Here is a 22,262-nt window from a genome sequence, read left to right on the forward strand (position 1 = left end):
TGAAAAATTACACCAAGCTGTTGAATCAGTTCCACAAAAAAGGCTGGGGAAAATTTACTCTAAAAGAAAGTTTAGTCTATATTTAAAGCTATGTACATATTTTCCTTAAACTCCTTATAGTTTGGGGCATATTGCCATCCCTCAGAATGAAAGAACATGTTTGGAAGAGGATCCCCAGGGCAGTGGTCACAGCTCCAAGCCTGACAGAGCCCAAAATTGTTTGGACAATTGCCAGTGTGATTCTTGGGGCTGTTCTGTGCTGGGCCAGGAGATGGACTCAGTCTTTCTTGAGCCTTTCCAACTCAGGACATTCTGATCCTGTGTTCCATGTGGACTTCTCAGTCTCCATTGGGAGCAGAAGGGGCTTTACTGAATGCATTTAGCCCAGATTCCTGGAGATATTATTTATAAAATATAGGCAGTACTAACATAAAGTCTCTGAAACCACAGTGGGGGTTACCCCACAATAGGTGTGAAAGACTGGGTGATATTACATGGACAAAAGAAGTGCTGTAGATAACAAGGAGAAAAAAAGAGATTCTGTGGGTCCTTCAGAGCGATTTTAAGTGGGAAATTGAGATATTTTGAGAAGAGGCCATATGGGAGTACCTAAAGCTATTGAAGCTTTTCCTATCAGACTGGACATCAGGCAACTCTGTAACTAAACAGAATAACTAAACTGCAATAGCTCTGTTGGTCACTAAACTGGTTGCACCTAAAACCAGTTTTTTTGGAGTACTGTTTTTTAATAATGTTTTCAGTTCTCTACCAACGATTCTGCAGGTTCAACAGAACTGATCTTCTAAGTTTCCACCCTAAATGTTACCAGAACATTACAACTTCTATTCTTCCTGTTCCTCCCTTTCCCAAAAATGTCAGGTTGTCCACAGGATTGCATCTCCCAAACTGCACTGTCCCAGTGAGATGGGACCTTGTCATTACAGCATAGGAGCCATGGTTCAGTCTGTGGGTTCAGTACAAAGGTAACAGAATACACATCAGACACCAGAAAAGTGTTCTGATACTTCAATACTTAAAATAGAAGCAAATTCCATATTTAGAATGACTCAGTTAAAAGAAAATAGGTCTTAAACTGCTTTATATGCATGACTGCCTCTTCTAGGCCTCCCATTCCTTGACTGTGAGACAAAAATTCTCATTAAATGCTCCACACTAACTCTCCTCTGTGCCCTTCTGCATTTCAGGATGTTTGAGCATTTCCTAAAAGGACTACCAAACTGTTTAATAGACTTTCATACTACCACTATAAAAATTTAATCACCTAAATTGGGTGAACTGAATATATACTCACTAAATAAATACCAGTATTTTGCATACTTTGAGTGGAAAGAATGCTCCAAGGTTATCCTCATGTTACTGCCTCTAAATTACCTATGCATTTCACAGAGAGACAAATGTCTTTAAAAACTTGAAGAGGGAGATTCAGCTTTTCTGTCATGCTGATGAAGTACCTGCTCACAAAAGGCAATCATGTCCCCTAGTGGGAGGTTGCTACTTCCCACCCTTAGAAGACAGGGAAGCATTAAGAAACATTAGATGCCTCCATCCACTTGGGATGCTGACTGAGGGTGCCAACAGACCAGCAGCCACAGCAACCTCCACTAAATCACAAACTAATGACTACAGCCCATGCCCAGGAAGTGAGAAAATTGGTTCCTAGGCTCTACCCAGCCTAGTCCCCAGATGTTCCAAATCCCAAAAGAATGCCCTCAGTATTCAGGTTAGGGAAATGCCTAAGAACAAGGCAAACACATACAAGGTCTTATTTTTCATTAAAAACATCAAATGCCACTAAAGAAGATAAAGGTTTTCCTGCTTCCCTAGGCAATCATTTCAAGAAGTCAAAGCATATAAATATCAGGGTAAAAAAGTTTACTGTACTGATAATTTCTTTCAGAAAAATCCTTCCTCCAGCACTATCATATCTCTATTTTAAAGGCAGAATCGACTTTAGTTTACTAGACTTTATTTATGCCTTTTGCTTTCCTCTTTTCAGTCAATATCACCTAAGTAAATCTGCCTTCAGAAGAATAAGATTTGAGTTCTTCATGGCATTCTGACAGCAGCTTCTACAGATAAGCATTACCCAGTGAGCCTCATCTCTGGCTCAAACTCAGAGATGGCCTCCAGTGTCTTACAGTCTGTCCCTTAGAAAAACAGCCTGACCTTCACTACAGAGTTCTCCAATACTTATCAACAGTCTAAAAAGTAATAGAATTATTAGGAATGGATCAGAAATAAACCAGGAAAGAACATCAACCTAATTTCTATTAATTAACTAAATTCTGCAAACGTCTTAAAGCTTCAAGTAGAGATCACAAAAAATTATAAAGAAGAACCAGAAAACAGTAACAAAGACAAAATCACAAGTATTTTGTTTGGGAAAGGGATACAGAATTCGGAGACCTTCAGCTTGAAAAAGACGCAACTGGAAGTTAAATATCAGAAAAAACTCTGTAATTAGCAATACTGTGAAAAAAAGTGCGAAAAATCATTATCTTGCAACCCACAAAAAACAGTTCAATGAAGACTTAAACTAAAAGAATATGCACTTTCACCCCACATGTAATTAAGTTATAGAACAATTACTGCATAATGCCACAGAGACTGAAAATATAAATGCATTCAAAATGGGGCTTAGACAAATTAATTGATATATATTAAATGTAATAATCTAATGCAAACACCAGCTCGACAACTGTCAGAATCCATGAGACTTTACATAGTAAGTGCCTTTTTTCTTTCCTATAGAGATGCTGCATGCTGCCTTTAGACCAACATTTATTGTTTTAAAAAAGAACTTTAGCTGAAATTAAAGTATATAAAAAAAGTCTTCATAATGTAAGTATATGTAACAGATTTTAACTGCACAGACCATAACTTTGGTCTGTACAGTTAAAATAATGTGCTATGGATATGAAGTGAATATTTGTTTCTTTCAGTCTCTTTTTGAAGGAATGTGTTTTTCCAGCTTGCACAATATCCTGCGAAATGTGCTCCAAATATGTGTGATCCATAATAAGTAGTCCTGAAAGTCAAATAATCAGAAACCAACCCTACCAATAATCCCAAAGCTCTCCAAGTAAAGGTATCTCTAACCCCAAAATAAAGCTAAAAAAAAGCAAAAGGACCATTTATCATTTGTGTAGGTTAGGTCACCCAGAGACTGAACCCATTTAGACAAAAATAGAAACACAGACCCATGTATGTGAGTATGAAGATTCCTCTTTTCACCAGAGCTGGACATTAGATTGGCTGAGCTAATTCAATCTGTAAACCCACAATAACATGCACACCTGCTCACATTCAGAGGGGAAAGGTTTCATTTTCCTAACCTTGCCTAATTCAACGTTTGCTTTAAGTCAGCATAAGGACAGCATCTTTTCTCTGGCCCTCCATGCAACTACATGTTGGTGATGCCTGAAAAGAACCAGCCCAGGAGCTCATGAATAGGGTTAGAGAGGGGATCCACCTAAAATCTACACCATATCTCTCCTTCTGCAAATACATTATTAATTTTCTAGTGTGCTTCACTACAGAAGTGCATAAACAGGCACAAAACTGGGGCTGGAGAACAACACTTGCTTGTGACAGCAGTCTGTACTTAGTGACCAAGATACTCTGAAAAGGGGCAGTCCCAGTCCTCCTCCTTTCCTCAGGAGGATCATTTTGCCTGATACTAAATCCATTCAGATGTGCCATAAACCCACAACCATCATTCCATGAGCTACACAACAGAAATTATCTTAAACAAAAAAGACTGTTATCAGTTAAGAAGACTGCCACCAGTTAAACTAATCCAGTTCCAAATAATAGGCAAAATTATATTCTTCCACTTCTTCCCCACTGCCCAAAAATTTCAATGGAAGAAGGAACTAGGTGTTCGTAGATTACAGACAGAATCTTCTCACACAGTAGCACAAGAACTCAGGTGAGAACTCAGGATTTTTATGAACAGTGGAAATCAGGGAGAGAAAAGCCTTCATGGTGTTGTATTAAGAATTTCTAGATGAAAAAAAATCCAACTCCTTTAGAAAACAAAAAATAATTATTCTCAAAAAACTGAATACTTCATGATATTTTTGTATTTCTTGAAAACAAACAAACAAAAAAATAATCTACCACTGGCCATCTTCACAGGAACTTAAAACTAATCTCCTAGTAACAAGCTGAGTCTTTAAAATATTACAGAATTTACACAGAATAGTAATTTAAATGCTCACATCTCTCCTGAATCAAACTAACTGAGCATGAATAATAAATTGGTTTTTGACACCTTGATAATTTACAGAATTTAAACTTGGGAAACAAAAGACATTAAACCCCAGAAGATGGAATATTTGGACAATTTTATTCACTTGTTCTTAAAAACAGACTTAAAAAAAAAGTGTCTGCCATTCAAAACAATTTTCAGATATGCATATCATTGTAGTTATTCCCTCTCTTAATTGTGATGCTTACAAAAAACTGTCCTGTGTTTGATCTGATGCCTTGGTGTGCTCAGGAACTCAGCACTCCTTCTCTTGAAGGTCTCCACATGCCTCCAGTTATAAAACCATGGAGTGGTTTGGGTAGGAAGGGACCTCAAAGGTCACCTAATTCCAATCTGCCTGCTGTGAGCAGAGCCACCTTCCACTAGACCAGACTGCTCAAAGTCCCATCCAACCTGGCCTTGAGCACTTCCAGGGATGAGGCACCCACAAATTCTCTGAGCAAACTTTTCCATGCCTCATCACCCTCACAGTGAAGAAATTCTTCCTATAACCTGTAGCCATGATGTTTTATGAAAAATCCTTTGCTAGGATTTTTCTCCTATTCTAGTTGAGAAGCCTCAGAGAAGAAATGAAAACAATTAACTATCTGATGGCCGTGGAATGTGGTCTGGACATTGTTTACCAACAGGTGCACCTGTGATTGGGGCACGTTGGTTGTTTCTAATTAATGGCCAATCACAGTCAGCTCGGACTCTGAGTGTCACAAGCCTTTGTTATCATTCCATTCTTGTTCTCTCTAGCCTTCTGATGAATCCTTCTCTCTCTGTTCTTTTTAGTATAGTTTTTAATGTAGCATTGTAATATAACATATATCATAATATAATAAATCAGCCTTCTGAAACATGGAGTCAAGATTTGTGTCTCCTCACACAAAGCATCGACCATAATAACCTAATCTAAAACTACCCTTTTCCAGTTTGAGGCTATTTTCCCTTATGCAATCACTCCACGTCCAGGGACAGGACCCTGTGCTTGGCCTTGCCCTGCAGGAGCTTTGCCCAGGCTCACTTCTCAAGCCTGTCAAAGAACTTCAAGGCCTGCACTGAAAAAAATCTACAAATTTTATTCAAACTGTATTTACTCTGGGTTAATGCCAGCTTTCAGATTTCTATAGCTGTAAATCCATTACCTTTCATATGCCTCCCAGGAAAAAAATACAGAAGAGGAACAGTAGGGAAAATCAAAGCTGCCCAAATGTCCTTTCTGGGAAGTTAAAAACTGACTGATCCTGTTTGTTCAAAGGGATTTTGAAAACATCCATTTAGTCATAATCTGAATTATACAAAGCATTGTCCCAAACCTCATTAGTGTTTAGCAAAGTTACAGCAAAGTGTCAATGCAATACTTCTAAAAGAATCTTTTATTTAATAGGAGAAAAATACAGTCTAAGTAGTCCCTTAGTACTGGGAATAAAATACAGCTAATTCTCAAGGCCTTCTCTATTTTTCTAATTGCCATTTGAAATCTTCCAACAGAATTTTACTGTAATGGACACAAAAAGGGATATTTCCATGCACCCTCAAAACTAGGTAACAGATTGTTAATGCCTGCAGAGAAAGGACTTAAGTTTAGATAGTGCTTAAGGAACTCTATGTTTAACTTAACTTTACAGATGTCTAGTACAAAGAAAGCAGAAGAGAAGGGAGAACTATTTTATCTATTTATATTCTTCAACAGCAGTGTACAGCAGTAAATCTCTTCAGCACAAGATAAATCTCCACAAAATTGACTATGTAAAAGTCTGTGAAAGATCTTTATTAAAAACTCCAGACATTTAAGTATTACTGAGCAAGGGGAACTGTCTAAGAATTGCTAGTGACATTAAGATATAGTTAGATTGTAGAAATTAATGGAAAAAATAAAAGGAAAATAAATGAAAAATAAATTATATAATAATTGCATTAAGTATTTTTCTTTTGAATCTTTAATCACTTATATAGTTTCTTCTACAATTTCCAAATTCTGAAAAGTTGCATGACAATTCATAACTTTTTGAAGAGTACTGACTTTTTATTACACGTAATTTAGCTGGGAACTTGAATGTAATAAGATTATTAATTGTCAGTCAAAGAGATAAGAAGATCTTCAAAAACTGCTGTAGCTTCATACTTGACCATAAATCCCTTTGGTTCATTAAAGCCTTCTGAATGTTTGATGTAATATGCCCAAGGGCCTCCAAAGTTTGAGTTGAGTACCTCAAAAATTTTGATTTTTCAAAGAAAAATTTTACTAGGCAGTAATTAAGGCAACAACACCTACTAGATTTACATTCCTCTTCTACATTACTTGCTTCCTACATTTGCTTCATTATCTGTATTTATTATTATTTCACTTGCCTTTTTAGGCCAGTTTTGTAAGGAAATGGATCTTTGATTGCATTATCCACCATGTCTTTCCTTCCCCTCTTGGAAATTCTTCTAGTCCTAGTCTAGAAATGCAAAGGTCTAAGATAAAAACTCTTATAAAGTGCATAAAATTTACACCAGGAAAGGGGAATTTCCAGTTATGGGTCTTTCCAAAAGCCCTGAGGAAGGGAGGTTTGTCTATATCCATAAATTAACACCTAAAGGTGTTAATTTACTTAAACCTCCATGAGTCCCTGAATCAGCATATCACATATCTCAATATCAAAAGACATTAAGAACACAGAGAATCCTGCTAGCTTCCCACCCACAACAACAAAATGAAGACCTTAAAGTTCTTCTGATAGTTATAAGCAAAACAAATGCTCAGAAATGTCAGCAATAACGAAAAGGAGAACAAAACTGCAAAGCTGAAAATAATACACAAAACTATAAAAAAGGGATTCTGACAGTCAGTCAGAATGGTTAATGGTTTGTAACCAGTTAATGGTTTATATAAACAGTCAAATGCAAATCTAGGTTTAACTAAATTGTTTGAATCCTTTAATCATTATACAGAACTTGATTTTCAAATATATATGCACTTTTCTGTTCTCTGGTCAGTGTTTTAGCATTTTCTTTAAAACTATTGAGGGACTAAACATAACTGATGTTAATTCAGTAACTGAGGTTAACTACAGCCAGGTCCAGCTTTTATTGTACCTACATAGAAATGTGACTGAAGTTCTACAATTATATAGCTGCCAGAGGTGGACACTATCAAGATAAACAAATAATGCTAAATATTTTTCATACACTAAATATTCTAAACAATTTTGTCTTAGACCAGTGAGTGTTTCATAGAGTGTCAGCATAATTAAAAAAAAAATTATATAATTGGTGATTTTGATTACCTGGAATAGTTTCATGGGCTGTCAAAACCACACTTATAATAGGATTTTTAGCTCCTGAAACCTGCTCAGTCTCCTTAGTTGATGCTGTTTTCTCTGTTTTCTGAGCTCTGGGCCTCTTGGGAGTTTTTTCTCGCTCATCTTCCTTCCTGTCAAGGTCAACGTCAGAATCATTACCTAAAGAGCAAACATCAAAAAGAAGGTAACTATGTACAAAAGCAATGCAGGTAAAACATTGCAAGAACAAATGGGGAGAAAATTTAGGCTCCAGTAGAAAGAAGGATGTTATCAAAACAAGATGTGCTGCATGATCCCTAAAGAAGAACTTTTTTCCCCTCTATTTAATAAAACTAGTATGATACTTTTACAAACAAAGAAAATAAGAGAAAAAAAAAATCAAAATTAAAAATGAACACTCAGAAACATGTGTCTAAATTCATTCACATTATTGTGGATTTCTGTGAAAATGCTATAAACTTCACTGAAGTTCTCACGATTTTGCAATTAATGAACAATTTCTTTTTATATTTTCCATATTTAATTGTTCTGACAATCTTAGGATTCTTTTTTCTAGTACTGGATTCATTATCCATCTTATTTAAGGGAAAGTCTTTTGACAATCTCTTTGGATTAGACTTTCTTTTGCTCTTGTTATTGTAAATCAACAGCCAGAAACATAATTTTCTTTTTAGTGTTGATTCAAGAATAATTAGGGTTCAAAATAGTTCTTTGGTTCAACCTAACTCTCGACATGTAACTCCTCATTTTGAAGGCCTGAACTTCCAAATCATTCCCTGCTGCTGTTCAGAATGTCTTCAACCTCTTAAATAGGACAAGTTTTCAACCTGTTAACTAGAAAGCCACACAACAGTTGTATACAAAACATTCTTCGGAGATAACAATGAATAGCCAGTAATCAGCTGATTTCTTTTTTAAAGCAAATGATTAATTCCTTTACTGAAATTTTAAATAATAAAAATAAAAGTTAAAAAAACCCAACAGTGTCTTTGTAGATAAATAATTAGCAGAATAGATGAAAAAACAGAGAACTCTTAAGCATATACAAATGAAATTTCTTATATTAGATGAAGTGGTAGAAGATGCAGACAAGAAAAAAACAAAGTTGGCAAATTAAGGCATTATGCAAATGTTCCAAAGGCAATGAACAAGGAAAGAAGAAACTAGTGGAAGAAAATGATAAATAAACCCAGTGATTTTTTTCTTTTTTTTTTTCCTCTCTCAATCTACATCAGTTGATTCAATCTCCAGAGTGAGAAATTCCATTGCTCTATATGCTGTATCTGCCATAATGAGATAGGAAAACAAAATATAAATAAAAAAACAACAACCACAAAGCTGTAGTGTGTCCAGACTTGTTTCTGTCATGCAAACAGCAGAAGGAGTGAAAAGATATGCAACATGGAAGCAGCTGTTTTAATTCCAGTAATATTTTGTAAATACTCAGCTGAGATGGAAACAAAGACTCTCTGTGGCCTGACTCTAATGGAACAAAGGTTTAAAGTGTCCTGGCTGCTCCTTACAAAAATCAAGGTCACAAGCAGAAGCTGAAGCAGCATGGGTAAAGCTGATCACATAACTTGTATAAACCATAATTTCTTTGCTAGACACAGAACCAGAAGGAAACAAGGTGTGCAAGAAGAAGTTTAGCTTTCTCAGGAATCCTAAGACAGAAGTCTGTACGCTGACAACTGGCACTGATTTAATACCAAACTCTATGCCTGAAATTAGTATTTAGAGTCTCCAGAATGAGGAACAATGAAAAAGCAAACTGAATTCAAACACAGCCAGCCATGGTTGTGCCCAGCTTCCAGCTCCTCTGTCCAGGGAGCCCCCAGCTTTTCAACACCTACTAATGATTTTTCCAATTTCATTACAAAAAATTCCTTGATCTATGCTTCTTCTCAACTAGGTTCTTCTCTGTGGGCTTCTATGATTTTGGAAAATATTGCTGCTTTAGAGGTATAAAGAGTTTTATAATGTCCCCATTTAACTCCTTAATATAGTTGTAAATTATTCATTTATACTAAAAGCACACAGTTCTAACACTGATATTTTTCTGCAATACTTGAAAGGGATATTTGAAGATAAAGACAAATCCCCTTCAAACAGAACCTGCTTGTGCAGTGGTTTCTTTAGGTGTGCTGAGCAGGGGTGGAAGAAAACAGTTGGACTCTATCTTACAGTTCTTTTCCAACCTTAGCGATTCTATGAAACAAACACATATTTTCACATTTTCTTCATTAAACAGCCTCTGTTAGTTTATTAGCAAGAATAAAATGAATCATCACAAATTTCTCAGCAGGACTAGGTTACCAACACAAAAAAGTTTTCTCATAAAGAATCAGAATACACAGAACCACAGAATAAACTGAGTTGGAAGGGACCCACAAGGATCATGGAGTCCAACTCCTGGCCCTGCACAGGACTGTTCCCAAGAGCCACACCATGTGCCTGAGAATGTAATCTGCTTATTGAAATGTTTCCCTGAGGGTGCTTCACATACTGGCTTAACTAATTAATTAATTAATTACTCTGCTTTTGTTCAGTAGACGGTAAGCAAAACTGAAAAGCATTAGGAAAAAAAACCCAAATGATTTTATATGCCTATGGACAAAACATGCTCTAGCTAAAAGAAAGCCAGAAGCATATATTGGAATGAAAGCTCTGATGAGGGGAATGGAATTTTCTCCACATGCTAGGATCATGTAATTCCTAGCAGCTACATGAATAGAATCCAAGCACTTTACTCCTAAACTCTTCTTTCTAACCATTAGAAATATTCTAACCATTAATCAGGTTAATGATGAAGTAAAGTGGCTGAAGACAAATAACAAAACCATTTATTATCTTTTCATGGTAATATGCAACTCTATAAACTTTTGAGTATTGGAATTCTACTAATTTCTACTAAAAAAAGGAGAACCACACATTTGAGTTTGTGATCCATATTAGTGAACAACTAGGACCACAGTAGCCAACAAATGTTTCACATTGTTTTTCTTTCCTGACTTGCCTCTGTCAGGCAGATCAGTTTGGCAGTTCTTCCAGTCCAACCAAGGGCCAAGCTGAAGAGATGTATTACAATAAACATTGCTGACTGTCTCCCTGCTTTCAAACCAGACCACAAATACTATTTTAAAAGACTTAAAAACAACATACAGAATTGCAGTATCAAAATATTTATTTGTTAAAATGGTGTTGTTTCATATGCATAGAATATTTGTGCAGGTAGGCTAAGCACTAAAAATTATGGCCATAAAAAATTTTTTCCTGGAAAACCCAAAGATGGTAAGTACTTCAAACAAAGAACTCAATCTCAACTGCCTATATGACAAAAAATATCTCAGCTTTTTCAATACGAGTTGAAAACACCCATCCCCTAACAGGAGGAGTACATTCAGTAGGAGCAAAGGTGTGAGGAATCTACTGAGTGTTGTGCAATCTCAGTTAACACAAAAAAAGCCCACAGAGATTGGTAAGAAACAGCAGTGAGAAAACTCCACTCATTTCCTAATTGTACATCTGCTACTAGTGCTGAGGATCTGTAAGAACATTCTCACCCTCACATGATACCTGATTTACAAAAAAAATTTCTCTTTCTACAATGATCTAGTTCTTATATTTAAATATTAAAATTATTCACTAATTTGATGCCTGCTGATGGCATCTACCCCTGTCTGAGAGGAAGAAACATCTTCCAGAAACAATTTGTTGATAAGGAGCTGGGGTGTACATATTTACAACACTTTTTGCTACAAAGAGAACTATTTTGTGGTCTGTGTGTAACCTGAGACTTAAAAATCCTTCAAACCAACACTCCCTATAAAATCCCCAAATGAACAAACACCTTAATTCTCAATGGCAGCTGTTTTGTCCCTGAACTCTGTACACCAAAAAAAAACAAAACCCTGAAGTGGAAGGTGTGCTTTAGAAAAGAATTGAAAGGCACACAAAAATATGTTTTAATGAAACAGAGCTTCAACTTTGACCACAGGGCTCAAACAGCCTTTCTATAATATGTGGCCATGTCATCAGTATTTAGCTGCCTTCATGGAAAAAATTCCTTCACTGTTAGGGTCATGGATTAGAGTGTCAAATAAATGCTTTGTCCATCTTAACTAGGAGAGTTCTACTCTATAATAACTACCATGGGTTATAAAGGAACACCATTTTAAGATGATTTATGAGAAAATGGAGTATATGCCACTTGGAACAGCTAAGCTGAGCTTCCCCAGGCAGCAAAAGCCTTTGCTTGCTCCTGAAGGGGTTTGTTTAGACAAACTGTCTCACTGTGCACCTCCCTTGCTGAGCAGCCAGCTCAGCACTCAGTCAGCTGGCACCTGGATCCAACAGACAGACAGACGGACGGACGGACAGGGTGCCCTCCTCTCCCCGGCGCCTCAAACACAATCCAGGAATGGTCAGGGCTGCTGATCAGCAGAGCTACTGCTAGCTCTGACTTCATCAGGGCTTCCTGAGTCCCATCAAACTGCATCCTTCATCTGTCCCAGGATTCTCTTGGAGTCATTAATTGAAGGGATTGCTCTCCGCATTTTTAATTGGATGTATGACATTTCACAGGCATAGCTACACAGACTTAACTGGCATGTTTTTAAACTACTCTTCATTCAAATTACTATTTTTTAGCCTCTAAGAAGTGATACTTTATAGCAGCAGGAAAGCATCTTGGAAAGAAAAAAGTGAACTGGCCATTTGAAATTAACACAGGCATTTGTTTCTCCTGCGGAGAATGACATTCTACTTGCAGGAAGAATTAATTTAAATTAGAAGCCAGCTGATGGCAAAACCATTTTAAACTAAGGCCAAAAGTGACATCTTTAAGATATACAGGCTCCCACTTCAGGAGGATTGAATGGTTCACTCCAGAGAAGGGACTAATCTGTCTTCCACCGAAATGCCATCCCCCAGCCATCAAATGTCCTTGCCAGCCAGATCCAAAATAATTAGTCAGAATTGTTAATTTTGTTTAAAACAGAAATAGGTGTACACACAGTCTGGCTTACAAAACAGCAACTTGCTCAGGCACATATAAAAGTAAGTTTATTAAGCATGTACAAGGGGAAATTGGAAATACAGTAGACATTTTTTAATCCTGTGCTGTATTGGCTTTGTGTGGCCATGTTTTGGTAGCAGAGGAGATACAGTTTGGCTTCTCTGATGGAGATTTGGGCTCATTCCTCATTATCCTGCTCTCGTTTGATTGGTAATAAGCTAATTTCACCAGGTTGTGTCTGTTTTTCCTGTGATGGTAACTGGTGAGCGATCTCTCCCCACAAGCCTTTTGTTGTATTTTCCCTTTCCAGTCCAGCTGAGGAGCTGCTTCCTGGGCACCCAGGAGTCCAGGCAGGGTCAACTCTTTCAGATTTGAAAAAAATACAGCCTTTTTTTTTTTTTTTCCTTAGTGAATGGGCCCACAAGGTGAAGGCAATCATTATGCTTTAAAGCATCAAATTAGAGGCACAGAGGGTGTCAGTAACCAGCAGGGCCTGGTGACTCTGGAAAGAGCAGGAGAACTACCAGTGAGTCACCGATCTCAGAGATCAGTGCAGATCACTAATTACAGAAGCAAGGAACAGCAGAGGCCCCCTGCATCACCCGCTATTCCTCTGACCAATACATGTGCAGTTTCAATGAAGTTTCAAGTCCAGTTTCAACTAGAGTTTTCTAGTGATTTATTTGTTTTTAATGCTGGTCATGTTAGGGATTTCAGCACTTTTCTTGCCAACCTATAAAAGACAGCAAAACATTTTATTACTTGGAAACCTCTATGAATACTTCAGCTCCAGCTCAAAACATATATTAGATTTCTTTGAGTAGAGAATATCACACTGAAGAACTAAATATATATATTTTTAATATTTTCATGCTTAGCATATTTTAGCAATAGCCAAAACATTATTTTAGTAAAAAATATAAAACACTGCATCATATGAGCTGCTATGAAGAAGTTAACTCCATTGCAGCCAGACACAGTGCAAAGTGAAAACATCTGACTACTAACCAGATGTCCACAGAGTGCTAAGTTTTGCAAGAAATTAAAAGCATGAGAAGGTGGTATAAACTTTAAAACTATAGAAATATCTCAGAAGCATTAAAAAAAAACAGATTAGTAATTTCAAGTAGGAAAATACAAGGATAAAAAGAAAAAAAACAACCCTATGTACTAGGTAAAATGTCAAACACTAAGTGAGAAGAGCCTGCAGCCAAATCTGCTTGTGAATTTTAGCCATCTATTTTGAACTGTCTCTGACATGCAGAAGCAGGTATTATATTTCTGGAAGATTCAAAGACCTTCAATAAAATCTTCCATCTAGCTCTAGGAAAACTGGCAACAGTGGATTCAAGAAAAAAAATTACTAATAAAATGATGGGTTCTAAATTGACTCAGAGTACAAGAAAGATCTGTCTGTATTTCTAAATACTCACCTGAAAACCTAAGTTTAATGGTAAGCAGGAGTCAGAAAAATCTACCATAATATAAAGGAAACATTAAGAAAAGAGCAGAACAACAAAAAAAGCCACCTCATGCCATGCTATGAAGCAGGAGGGCTCTGCAGAGGGATCTGCACAGGCTGGATCAATGGACTGAGGCCAACTGTGTGAAGTTCCATAAGGCAAAGTGCCAGGTCCTGCCCTTGGGTCACAATTGCTCCATGCTGTGCTCCAGACTGGGGGCAGAGGGGCTGGAAAACTGCCTGGCAGAAAGGGACCTGGAGCTGTGGGTCAACAGTGGCTGAACATGAGCCAGAAATGTGCCCAGGCGGGCAAGAAGGCAAATGGCACCTTGACACATTATTAAAATTAATGTAGCCAGCAGGACCAGGGCAGGGACTGTCCCCCTGTACTCAGTAATGGTGAGGTCACACCTCAAATCCTGTGCTCAGTTTTGGGCTCTTCACTGCAAGAAGGACATTCAGGGGCTGGAGCAGGTCCAGAGAAGGGCAATGGAGCTGGGGAAGGGTCTGGAGCACAAGTCTGGTGAGGAGCAGCTGAGGGAGCTGGGGGTGCTCACCCTGGAGCAGAGGTTCCATGGGGACTTTATCACTCCCTACAACTGCCAGACAGGAGGCTGTAGCCAGGTGCAGTTTGCCTCTTCTCCCAGGTAACAAGAGACAGGATGAGAGGAAATGGCTTCAAGTTGTGCTAGAGGAGGTTTAGATTGGATATTAGGAAAGTTTCTTTATTGAAAAGGTGATCAACCATCAGAACAGGCTGTGCAAGGAAGCAGTGGACTCAACATCCCTGGAAGTGTTCACAAGGTCTGTGGATGTGACACTTGGGGACATGGTTTAGTGGTGAACATGATCATGCTGAGTTAACAGTTGGACTCGATGACCTTGGATGTCTTTTTCAAACTTAGTGATTCTGTGACTATGCAAAAGTGATTATAGAAACTATTACAGAGAACCCTAGGCAGAGAACACACTGTTTCTTGCCCATTCCAAGTGTTTCCAGCTACTGACTGTACTCACACTTTCTCTGAAGAAAATCATAATGCACATGCTACTTTCATCTACATATTCAGAAACTGAAAAGTTGTCTCAAACCAGTTCATATGCTAAAGCCAGAAGTGAAGTTTTCCTGTGATGGAACAGTAATCAGCAGACAGCTGAAGACTGAATTTTACAAATGTATTCCAAGGAAGAATTATGTTTTCAGGATAAAACCAGCCCCCAATCGCTTCACAGTTTGCAGTCACGATAGAAAGCTTCAAAAAACTGGAACACTTTGTTTTGGTGACCCCAAGCGATTTGTTGCTTGACCATTTTTTTTTTACCAGGGAATAAACAAAAAATGTTTCATCTGCCCAAAACTGAGGCAATTTTCTTTATGAAGAAGGAAAAGGATGAGCAATTTAGTTTGGAAAATTTGAAGTGTATTTTATAGAGAAACCAAAGAAGATAAGATTTAGGAGCTCTAATGAGCTAACAGGTCAAGAACAGGTAATTTGAGTTTATAATTTGACCTGAGAGTTTATTTTAAAAGGACATTAGAAAAGGTGACATTTCTAAAATAATGCAAATATTAACACTGGAGCTAGCACATACAAACAGCAGAGGGCATGGACACTTGGGATGTCAGAGGTGAGACAGCTGCAGTAATTGTCATTTTGCATAGTTGAAAAATTCTACCACTGATGACAGTAAAATAGAGCCAGGTACTTTATGAAAGCAAGAGTTTCTCAGCTCTATCAACATATTTCAAGCTCATTTTAATTAAGCTTTGCCACAGAAGTTAAATTCTACATATATGTGAAAGTAAAACTGTCATACTAATGGAGTATAATCACAACAGACTGGAAAAATAACAGAAAACTGCAAAAAAAAATCAGTGGCAAATTTTGTCTACAAGCAGAATCCACAATGTCATAGTGAGCAACTGTAAAAAAGGCAAAACCTGAATTTTACCATTAACTCAAAACTCACATAAAGTTAAGGTAATGTGGACTAAGCCATTACTTTGCATGTGTGTGACATTGACCTTAGGGAAAAGTTAAATAGGCAGGTTAAATAGAGGAGATATTACTGTACATCCCTTCAACTGCTCTATTCTGAACAAATATCATAAAGTTAAGGTAATTTGGACTAAGCCATTACTTTGCATATGTGTGACATTGACCTTAGGGAAAAGTTAAATAGGCAGGTAGAGGAGATATTACTGTACATCCCTACAACTGCTCTATTCTGAACAAATACTCACTGTTGTCTTTTTAAGCAGATTAGGGTTCAATGCCCCAGGCCAATGAGTGTTTAAGAAACCATATGGACAATGCCCTTAGCAGCAGCTTCAACTGCTGCTCAGCCCTGAATTGGTCAGGCAGTTGGATGAGATGGTCATTGTAGGTCCCTTACAACTGAAAATAACTCCATTCTGCTCTGTTCTATGCTAAAAATTTGAGAGGTTAAATATATCCAAATCAATCTTAAAGCTAAATTTAAACACTGGACTCTCCTATGCCAAAGACAATCATTCACATAAAGCTTTGTTTGAGTTTGACATTATTTTTTATACAGTGAAAGAAGCCATCCAGAAAAGCAAACTCTGTCAAAAGAAGAGAGCAGAACTCATGTTTTTAAAGACACAGGACAGAAACACCTGTACAGGATCATCCTTCCTCACCCAAAGCAAACTCTGTCAAAAGAAGAGAGCAGAACTCATGTTTACACAGGACAGAAACACCTGTACAGGATTATCCTTCCTCACCAATGTGTGATACTCACCTGCAGGGCCTATACCACTTCTCACTGAAAAACTACAGTCCACTTTGTGAGAAACAGAATAGTTGCTATGAAGAACAAGCATTTCAGGTAGTTGTAAGACAATCATTACTGTAATAAACATTTTGACCATTTTGAAAGAAGTTTAAATACCTCGTCTAAGTTCAATTTTGCTTTTTTGTGTTACAAGGAACAGACAACTCCCCTCCATTTAAAGCCAGCACTGGGGATTCCAAGCCAGGTCTCATGGTGGGAACACACTGTCCCACAACCTGCTTCAGATATTTTTGCTGGATGTTTTCTTACCTCCATCTCCTTCTTCTTCTCCTTCATTTAGAACAATAATGCAGATGTGTTTAGTCAGCTGACGTGTGTTGGAGAATTTCCGATTGCACTTCCTGCACTCCAGGCTGCTTGGTGAGACTTCAGATGGTTCTGGGCCTTCTTCTGTCCCAGCTGGAGTCTCCTTGCTTGGAACAGGGTTATTTTCTGCCACATCTTCATCCACACAAAACTTCTTAGTGGACCCTTTTGGTCTGCCCCTTTTCCTCTTCGCTACAAGAAACTCTAGAAAAGAAAATTGAAGTTTAAAGTAAACTACAATTGAACTCCACGGCTAATTAGCTAATATGCCTCTGATCTTTGAAAAATAGGTGCCTTAAATGAAGTTTGAGGGGAGGTATCCCAAAAGCTTAAAAAAGGTTAGCAACACAAAAACTTATTTCAAGCAGTGGTATTTGCTGGCATTTCTGGTAGCTGCAAAGCAATAACATTTGTGTTATTGAGATCAGCAGATGTCAAAGTGCCACAGTTTTACTTAATTACACTCCAAGCACTGTATCAGCACATGTATTCTACAAAATTGCTCTACTGTGTTTCAACACTACAAAAGCCTTTTAATTTCAATAATTTTCAAATAAATTATCCAGTTATTGAGATGTAATCAGATAACCAAAATTTCATTGTCCTTTTAATAGAGAGAACAATTATTCCCTAATATTTTCTGTGGTTCTTGATTGTCAGCACTTTCTAGCCAAAAGCTGGCATAAAAAATTGTTGGTAACAAATTAATTCCAGAAGTTCATGCAAAAAATATTTCCTGAATTAAAATTGGAAGTCATCCACAGCTCCTAATAAATACAATTCAATTTAAAATTTCCATATTTCTGTGGAGAAACATTGATGAAACCTATGACATGCAGTACACAGAAATGCATGTCAATTATATTGCCTGCTCAAGATTTCCCTCATCACTGCTGTACTGATAAATTGAGATCGACAATGTAGAAGTCTGAAAAACCACGAAAAGAGAGAATATTAAAAAAAAAGCCGAGCCACAAAAATTTTACAAGTTCAGGTGCTGAAAGACCTTATTGAATTGGTTGATTTAGACGATATGGAAAAATAAATTACTTAAGGAATCTTAAAGGAAGATGATGCAGGAGAACAGAAGAAGGTTATTTATAACCATGTTATTTATAACCTAAACAGCATTCCCCTAAAACATACCAGGCAAACAAAACCCCACACTCAGAGACCACAGCTTTGAGATAACCATGTAATTACTATCAGATGAAAAAAGAAAGCATTCTGTCTTCTTATAGGAGTGACTGAATACCTGTCTGCTTAAATAAATGTAATAAAACTTCCAAAAAAAACTTACTATGAATAGGAAAAAAACAACTGTTTCCCATAACTTTTTGCAACTCTCCATCAGTCCTGAACTTTCATGCTACTCTAAGAAAAGTAGTTTTGTCAATTTCAGCCAAAAAGAAAGGGGTGATTTCAGTGCTCTCAAAACTTCTCTTTGTTACCGTTCATGTTATTTTGATATCCATCCATCACAGCAATCAGTATTTAAATTGAAGAAATTAACAAACAATTAAAAGAAACTAAACAACAATGATCTTTACATTAACCCATCAAAAGGCCACAGTTTGCTAACTGGCCCACGTGAGGGATACACATATGGATGCTGGTCAGACTACTATAAAATAGTTAAATCCAAAGCTTGGAAGAATGCAACCACCATATTCTCTGTGTATTATATTATTTTCATTCCTTTAGAATGCAATCATCAGATTACCCAACAAAAAGAAATTAAGAAAAACCAGGTCAAAAAGATGCCGCTTCCTGACTGTTTTAGTGAAAATTTAATGAAAAACAGAATAGCACTTTCCCATTAAGACAGACGTTGAAATAAAATCTTGCATGCAAGTAGAAATATGAAAGTGCTGCTTTAGATGGCTGGTGAGAGACCCTCTGCTATGACTTACAAAATTGCAGTTCTCATTACTGTGATTACTAATGGTGTAGCAAATAAAGAATGTGCAAATATTTGAATGTTTGTAAATGTGTTCAGCAGCAGAAGAATTACAGCAGTTCTCTACCATGTAAAAGGTTTGGTGGCAAGAGGCAGGCAGCAATGACACAGGAACAGGAGGGCTCATGTGGGCAACTGAAACATCACCAGAACTTCTGAGGTTTATTACAGTAATTTCTTTCCTTGCTCCTTGGTTTCCTTTTTCCAAGACAGAACTTATCTCAAGTTACTTTGAGTTAACAATGTCAGAATTAATTTTTTAATGATGCACAAAACCATAAATTCCAGCTGTCTCTCTACCCAGCTTGCCCCCTGTGAGCTCTTCACGCTGCAGTATACAAATTCCAGCTCAAACCACATAGGATCAACAGCATACATTAATTTAATAGCAGAACATTGTCATTCATCTGCCACTACATAACCAAGTTAATCAAATATTGCTTGTTAGAAAAAAGAACCTATTTAACTGCTAAAAATAAAGTAGTATATTAAATAAATAATAACCCCCCCCAATACTTATTTCAAGGATGCTTAGTCATAAACGGAAGTTTTAAATTGGTCATTAAAATATTTTGAATTAAGATCCTGTTCCCTCAAGAACAACTCAGCTGTTTCTGGGGATTTTGCACTCATTATAGACTGACTGAAACCAGTCTTTATGCTGACTGCTATTGGATGAGGAATGGCAATATCCAGGGAAGACATTATGTGCTATGCTGTATAATTATGTACTCAAAGGCATAAAAAAGACACTTTAAAAAGAGAGTAATGAAATAAACTGTGTGTCTATTTTTATACTGTTCCTTCATAGGAATTGTTCACATAAGCTTGTCCAAATTAATCTATTTAATACAAAAAGTTTATCAGAGGTCACAAAACGCTTGTGCAAACGTCACTTAAACCTTCTGACCATATTTTAACAGGCTGATACAACAGGAATCCTTCCTCAAATGTCAGTATAAAAAGCTTGCATTTCATCAGTTACAACAGAACAACATATTCAGACTCTTCTGCACACAGTGCCACATAAATGCACCCATATAAATCTCACCCCCAGCCTTATTTTATTAGAGTTCTGTGTTTGTATCACAGCACCTGCAACAGCAAGGATGAGGCTGATGCACACACTGTGGCTCTAAGTGACCTTAATGGCTGCACTCCCTGGAGGAAATTATGATACTCAGACTGTAACTTTCTTTGAGGTTTCATAACAGACAGAGACATGCATCCCATAATCCAGATACAGCCCAAGCCAAACAACATTCCATCAGGTAATAACAGTATGAATAGATGCTGTCCCACAAATCCTCAGCAGTCTGACTAAGCAGAAGCAAAAGAAAGCTGAGTTTTGACAAGCACTGTGATGGAAATGGAGATCACTGGGAAGAATTATAAAAAGCCCTAGGCTAAACTGGACTATGAGTGACTACAGCTACCAGGTAAATACCTGTCATTTCCCAAAACAAAGATGCCACATTCCAGTGCTGGACAAAATGGGACCTGTGCACAGATCTATAACAGCAACATCTCCCTGGTATCCTTGGTCCCACTTGATAAAAAAATTTTAACATCATTGTGCCAAAATATTTAGAACAAATCAACTCTAAATAGATCATGGCTTAATGATGGGAAAGTGCTATGACAAAACAAAATTCAGCAGAGAGCACTGTACATAAAATAACGTCAGAGTAATAAACACATATGCCCAGCACTTTACTTGTCCCCAGTACTTATAAAATCATTAATTCATTACTCAGGCAGAACAAAGAGCTCCATTAGCAACTCAGCATTTTCTCTTCTGTACCAGTTGTGGGGTAGCTACAGTATTTATCAATAATTGGATGAGAAATTACACTTTCAAAGGACAAAAAGATGTTCATCTATTAGTCACCAAGTACTAAAAGTTGTAATTTCTAAGACTGTCATTCACCAATTACTTCTCCTTTCAGTGACAATACTGAATTACTACCAAGACTGTTTCACTAAGAAATAATTGCATACTACAAACTTTCTAAGTTTTATTTCCTGCAGATTCCATAGTAGGAAGGAATAATTGATGCTTTGAAAGAAGAATTCTTTCTAAATCCTATGTTCAATTGTAGAATACTGTATTTTTTTAAAACAAAACACAGAAAATATTTCAATGGGACTTCAGAACCCTCTTCTCCAATCAATGTGTCTGATGGGAAAGGAGAAATGCTAAAGAATGCCTAGAACATGAAAAATGTGGAGAAGTAATTTATCTTGACATTCTTACTGACAGCAGATGTCAAAGAGTTGGGCTACATAACCTGAAAAAGGTGGCACCATATAAGCTTATCAGATGAATAAAACTATTCACCAAGAATAATGAAAAAGGTAAATTATGAATATACAACTTAAGAATTTTATATTTTACATAAGATTTACAAAGTTGTTTTCTTAAAAGCTAATTATGTCTAATTTCTGTTGCTTCAGATTATAATGGTAATTATGGACTACCCTCATAAATGTACAATGCATGCTGAACACATGCAATACAGAAAGTGCAGATACTCCTGACAAAAATGCAAACAGATGTTTACAGAAGATCATTTTTACTAAAATTAATAAGAATATGTTACAAGGTACCAGTCTCACTGTGCTCAGAAACATATGTAGTGGAGGGATAACAGGAAACAAAGATTTGAGAAAGGAAAATGCTGCATGCCCAAGGAATTCATTCTGTGCTACAAAAATAAACTCAGAATGACATTTTGAAAACTGATTTGAAATTTATTCATCATCTTCTGATACACTGGTAATTTTGGGCATTATATGGAATAATACTCTGGTGATATCTTTCCTCACCAGCCACCTGAGGAGGCAGCAGCTCTAGTGAAATACTCAATGACCATTATTAGAAATATCTTCTTACATTGAAGTTAATATTACTACTGAATTGCTGCTGGTAAATAAGCAAAGAAACATCATATACATATGTTAACAACAACAAAAAAATTCTTGAATGTATGATATTAGAGGGCGGTTGATTTGCAAGTACATAGGTTTTAAAATCCAGAAATCATAATGACTGAAAAATCCTAGTATTTGTGTTAAATAAGAGGTTTGCCAGCAATATACATCCATTACTCAGTAAGGACATAAAAGAA

The 22,262-nt window shown here is 36.9% G+C and overlaps 1 protein-coding gene and 1 long non-coding RNA gene across 4 annotated transcripts in view; both read right to left on the bottom strand.

The window, feature by feature from the left end:
* The window catches only part of ZFAT (zinc finger and AT-hook domain containing), a 76,970-nt gene that overhangs the window by 43,871 nt on the left and 10,837 nt on the right, over window positions 1–22,262 (bottom strand). For all 3 annotated transcript variants that reach the window (XM_039715469.1, XM_039715470.1, XM_039715471.1), the window contains exons 3-4: window positions 17,115–17,375; window positions 7,552–7,725 (exon numbers count right to left, since the gene is read on the bottom strand). In XM_039715469.1, the coding sequence (XP_039571403.1) occupies window positions 7,552–7,725; window positions 17,115–17,375 (435 nt within the window). The remainder of the gene's footprint in view (window positions 1–7,551; window positions 7,726–17,114; window positions 17,376–22,262) is intronic.
* LOC120505188 lies at window positions 12,972–14,733 on the bottom strand. Its single transcript, XR_005628181.1, has 2 exons — window positions 14,603–14,733; window positions 12,972–13,316 (listed from the first exon to the last, which is right to left on the bottom strand). It is a non-coding gene; the product is annotated as an uncharacterized LOC120505188 (long non-coding RNA).

The sequence above is a fragment of the Passer montanus genome, unplaced genomic scaffold (genome assembly GCF_014805655.1).
Source record: "Passer montanus isolate IOZ18808 unplaced genomic scaffold, ASM1480565v1 scaffold33, whole genome shotgun sequence".
Taxonomy (NCBI): domain Eukaryota; kingdom Metazoa; phylum Chordata; class Aves; order Passeriformes; family Passeridae; genus Passer; species Passer montanus.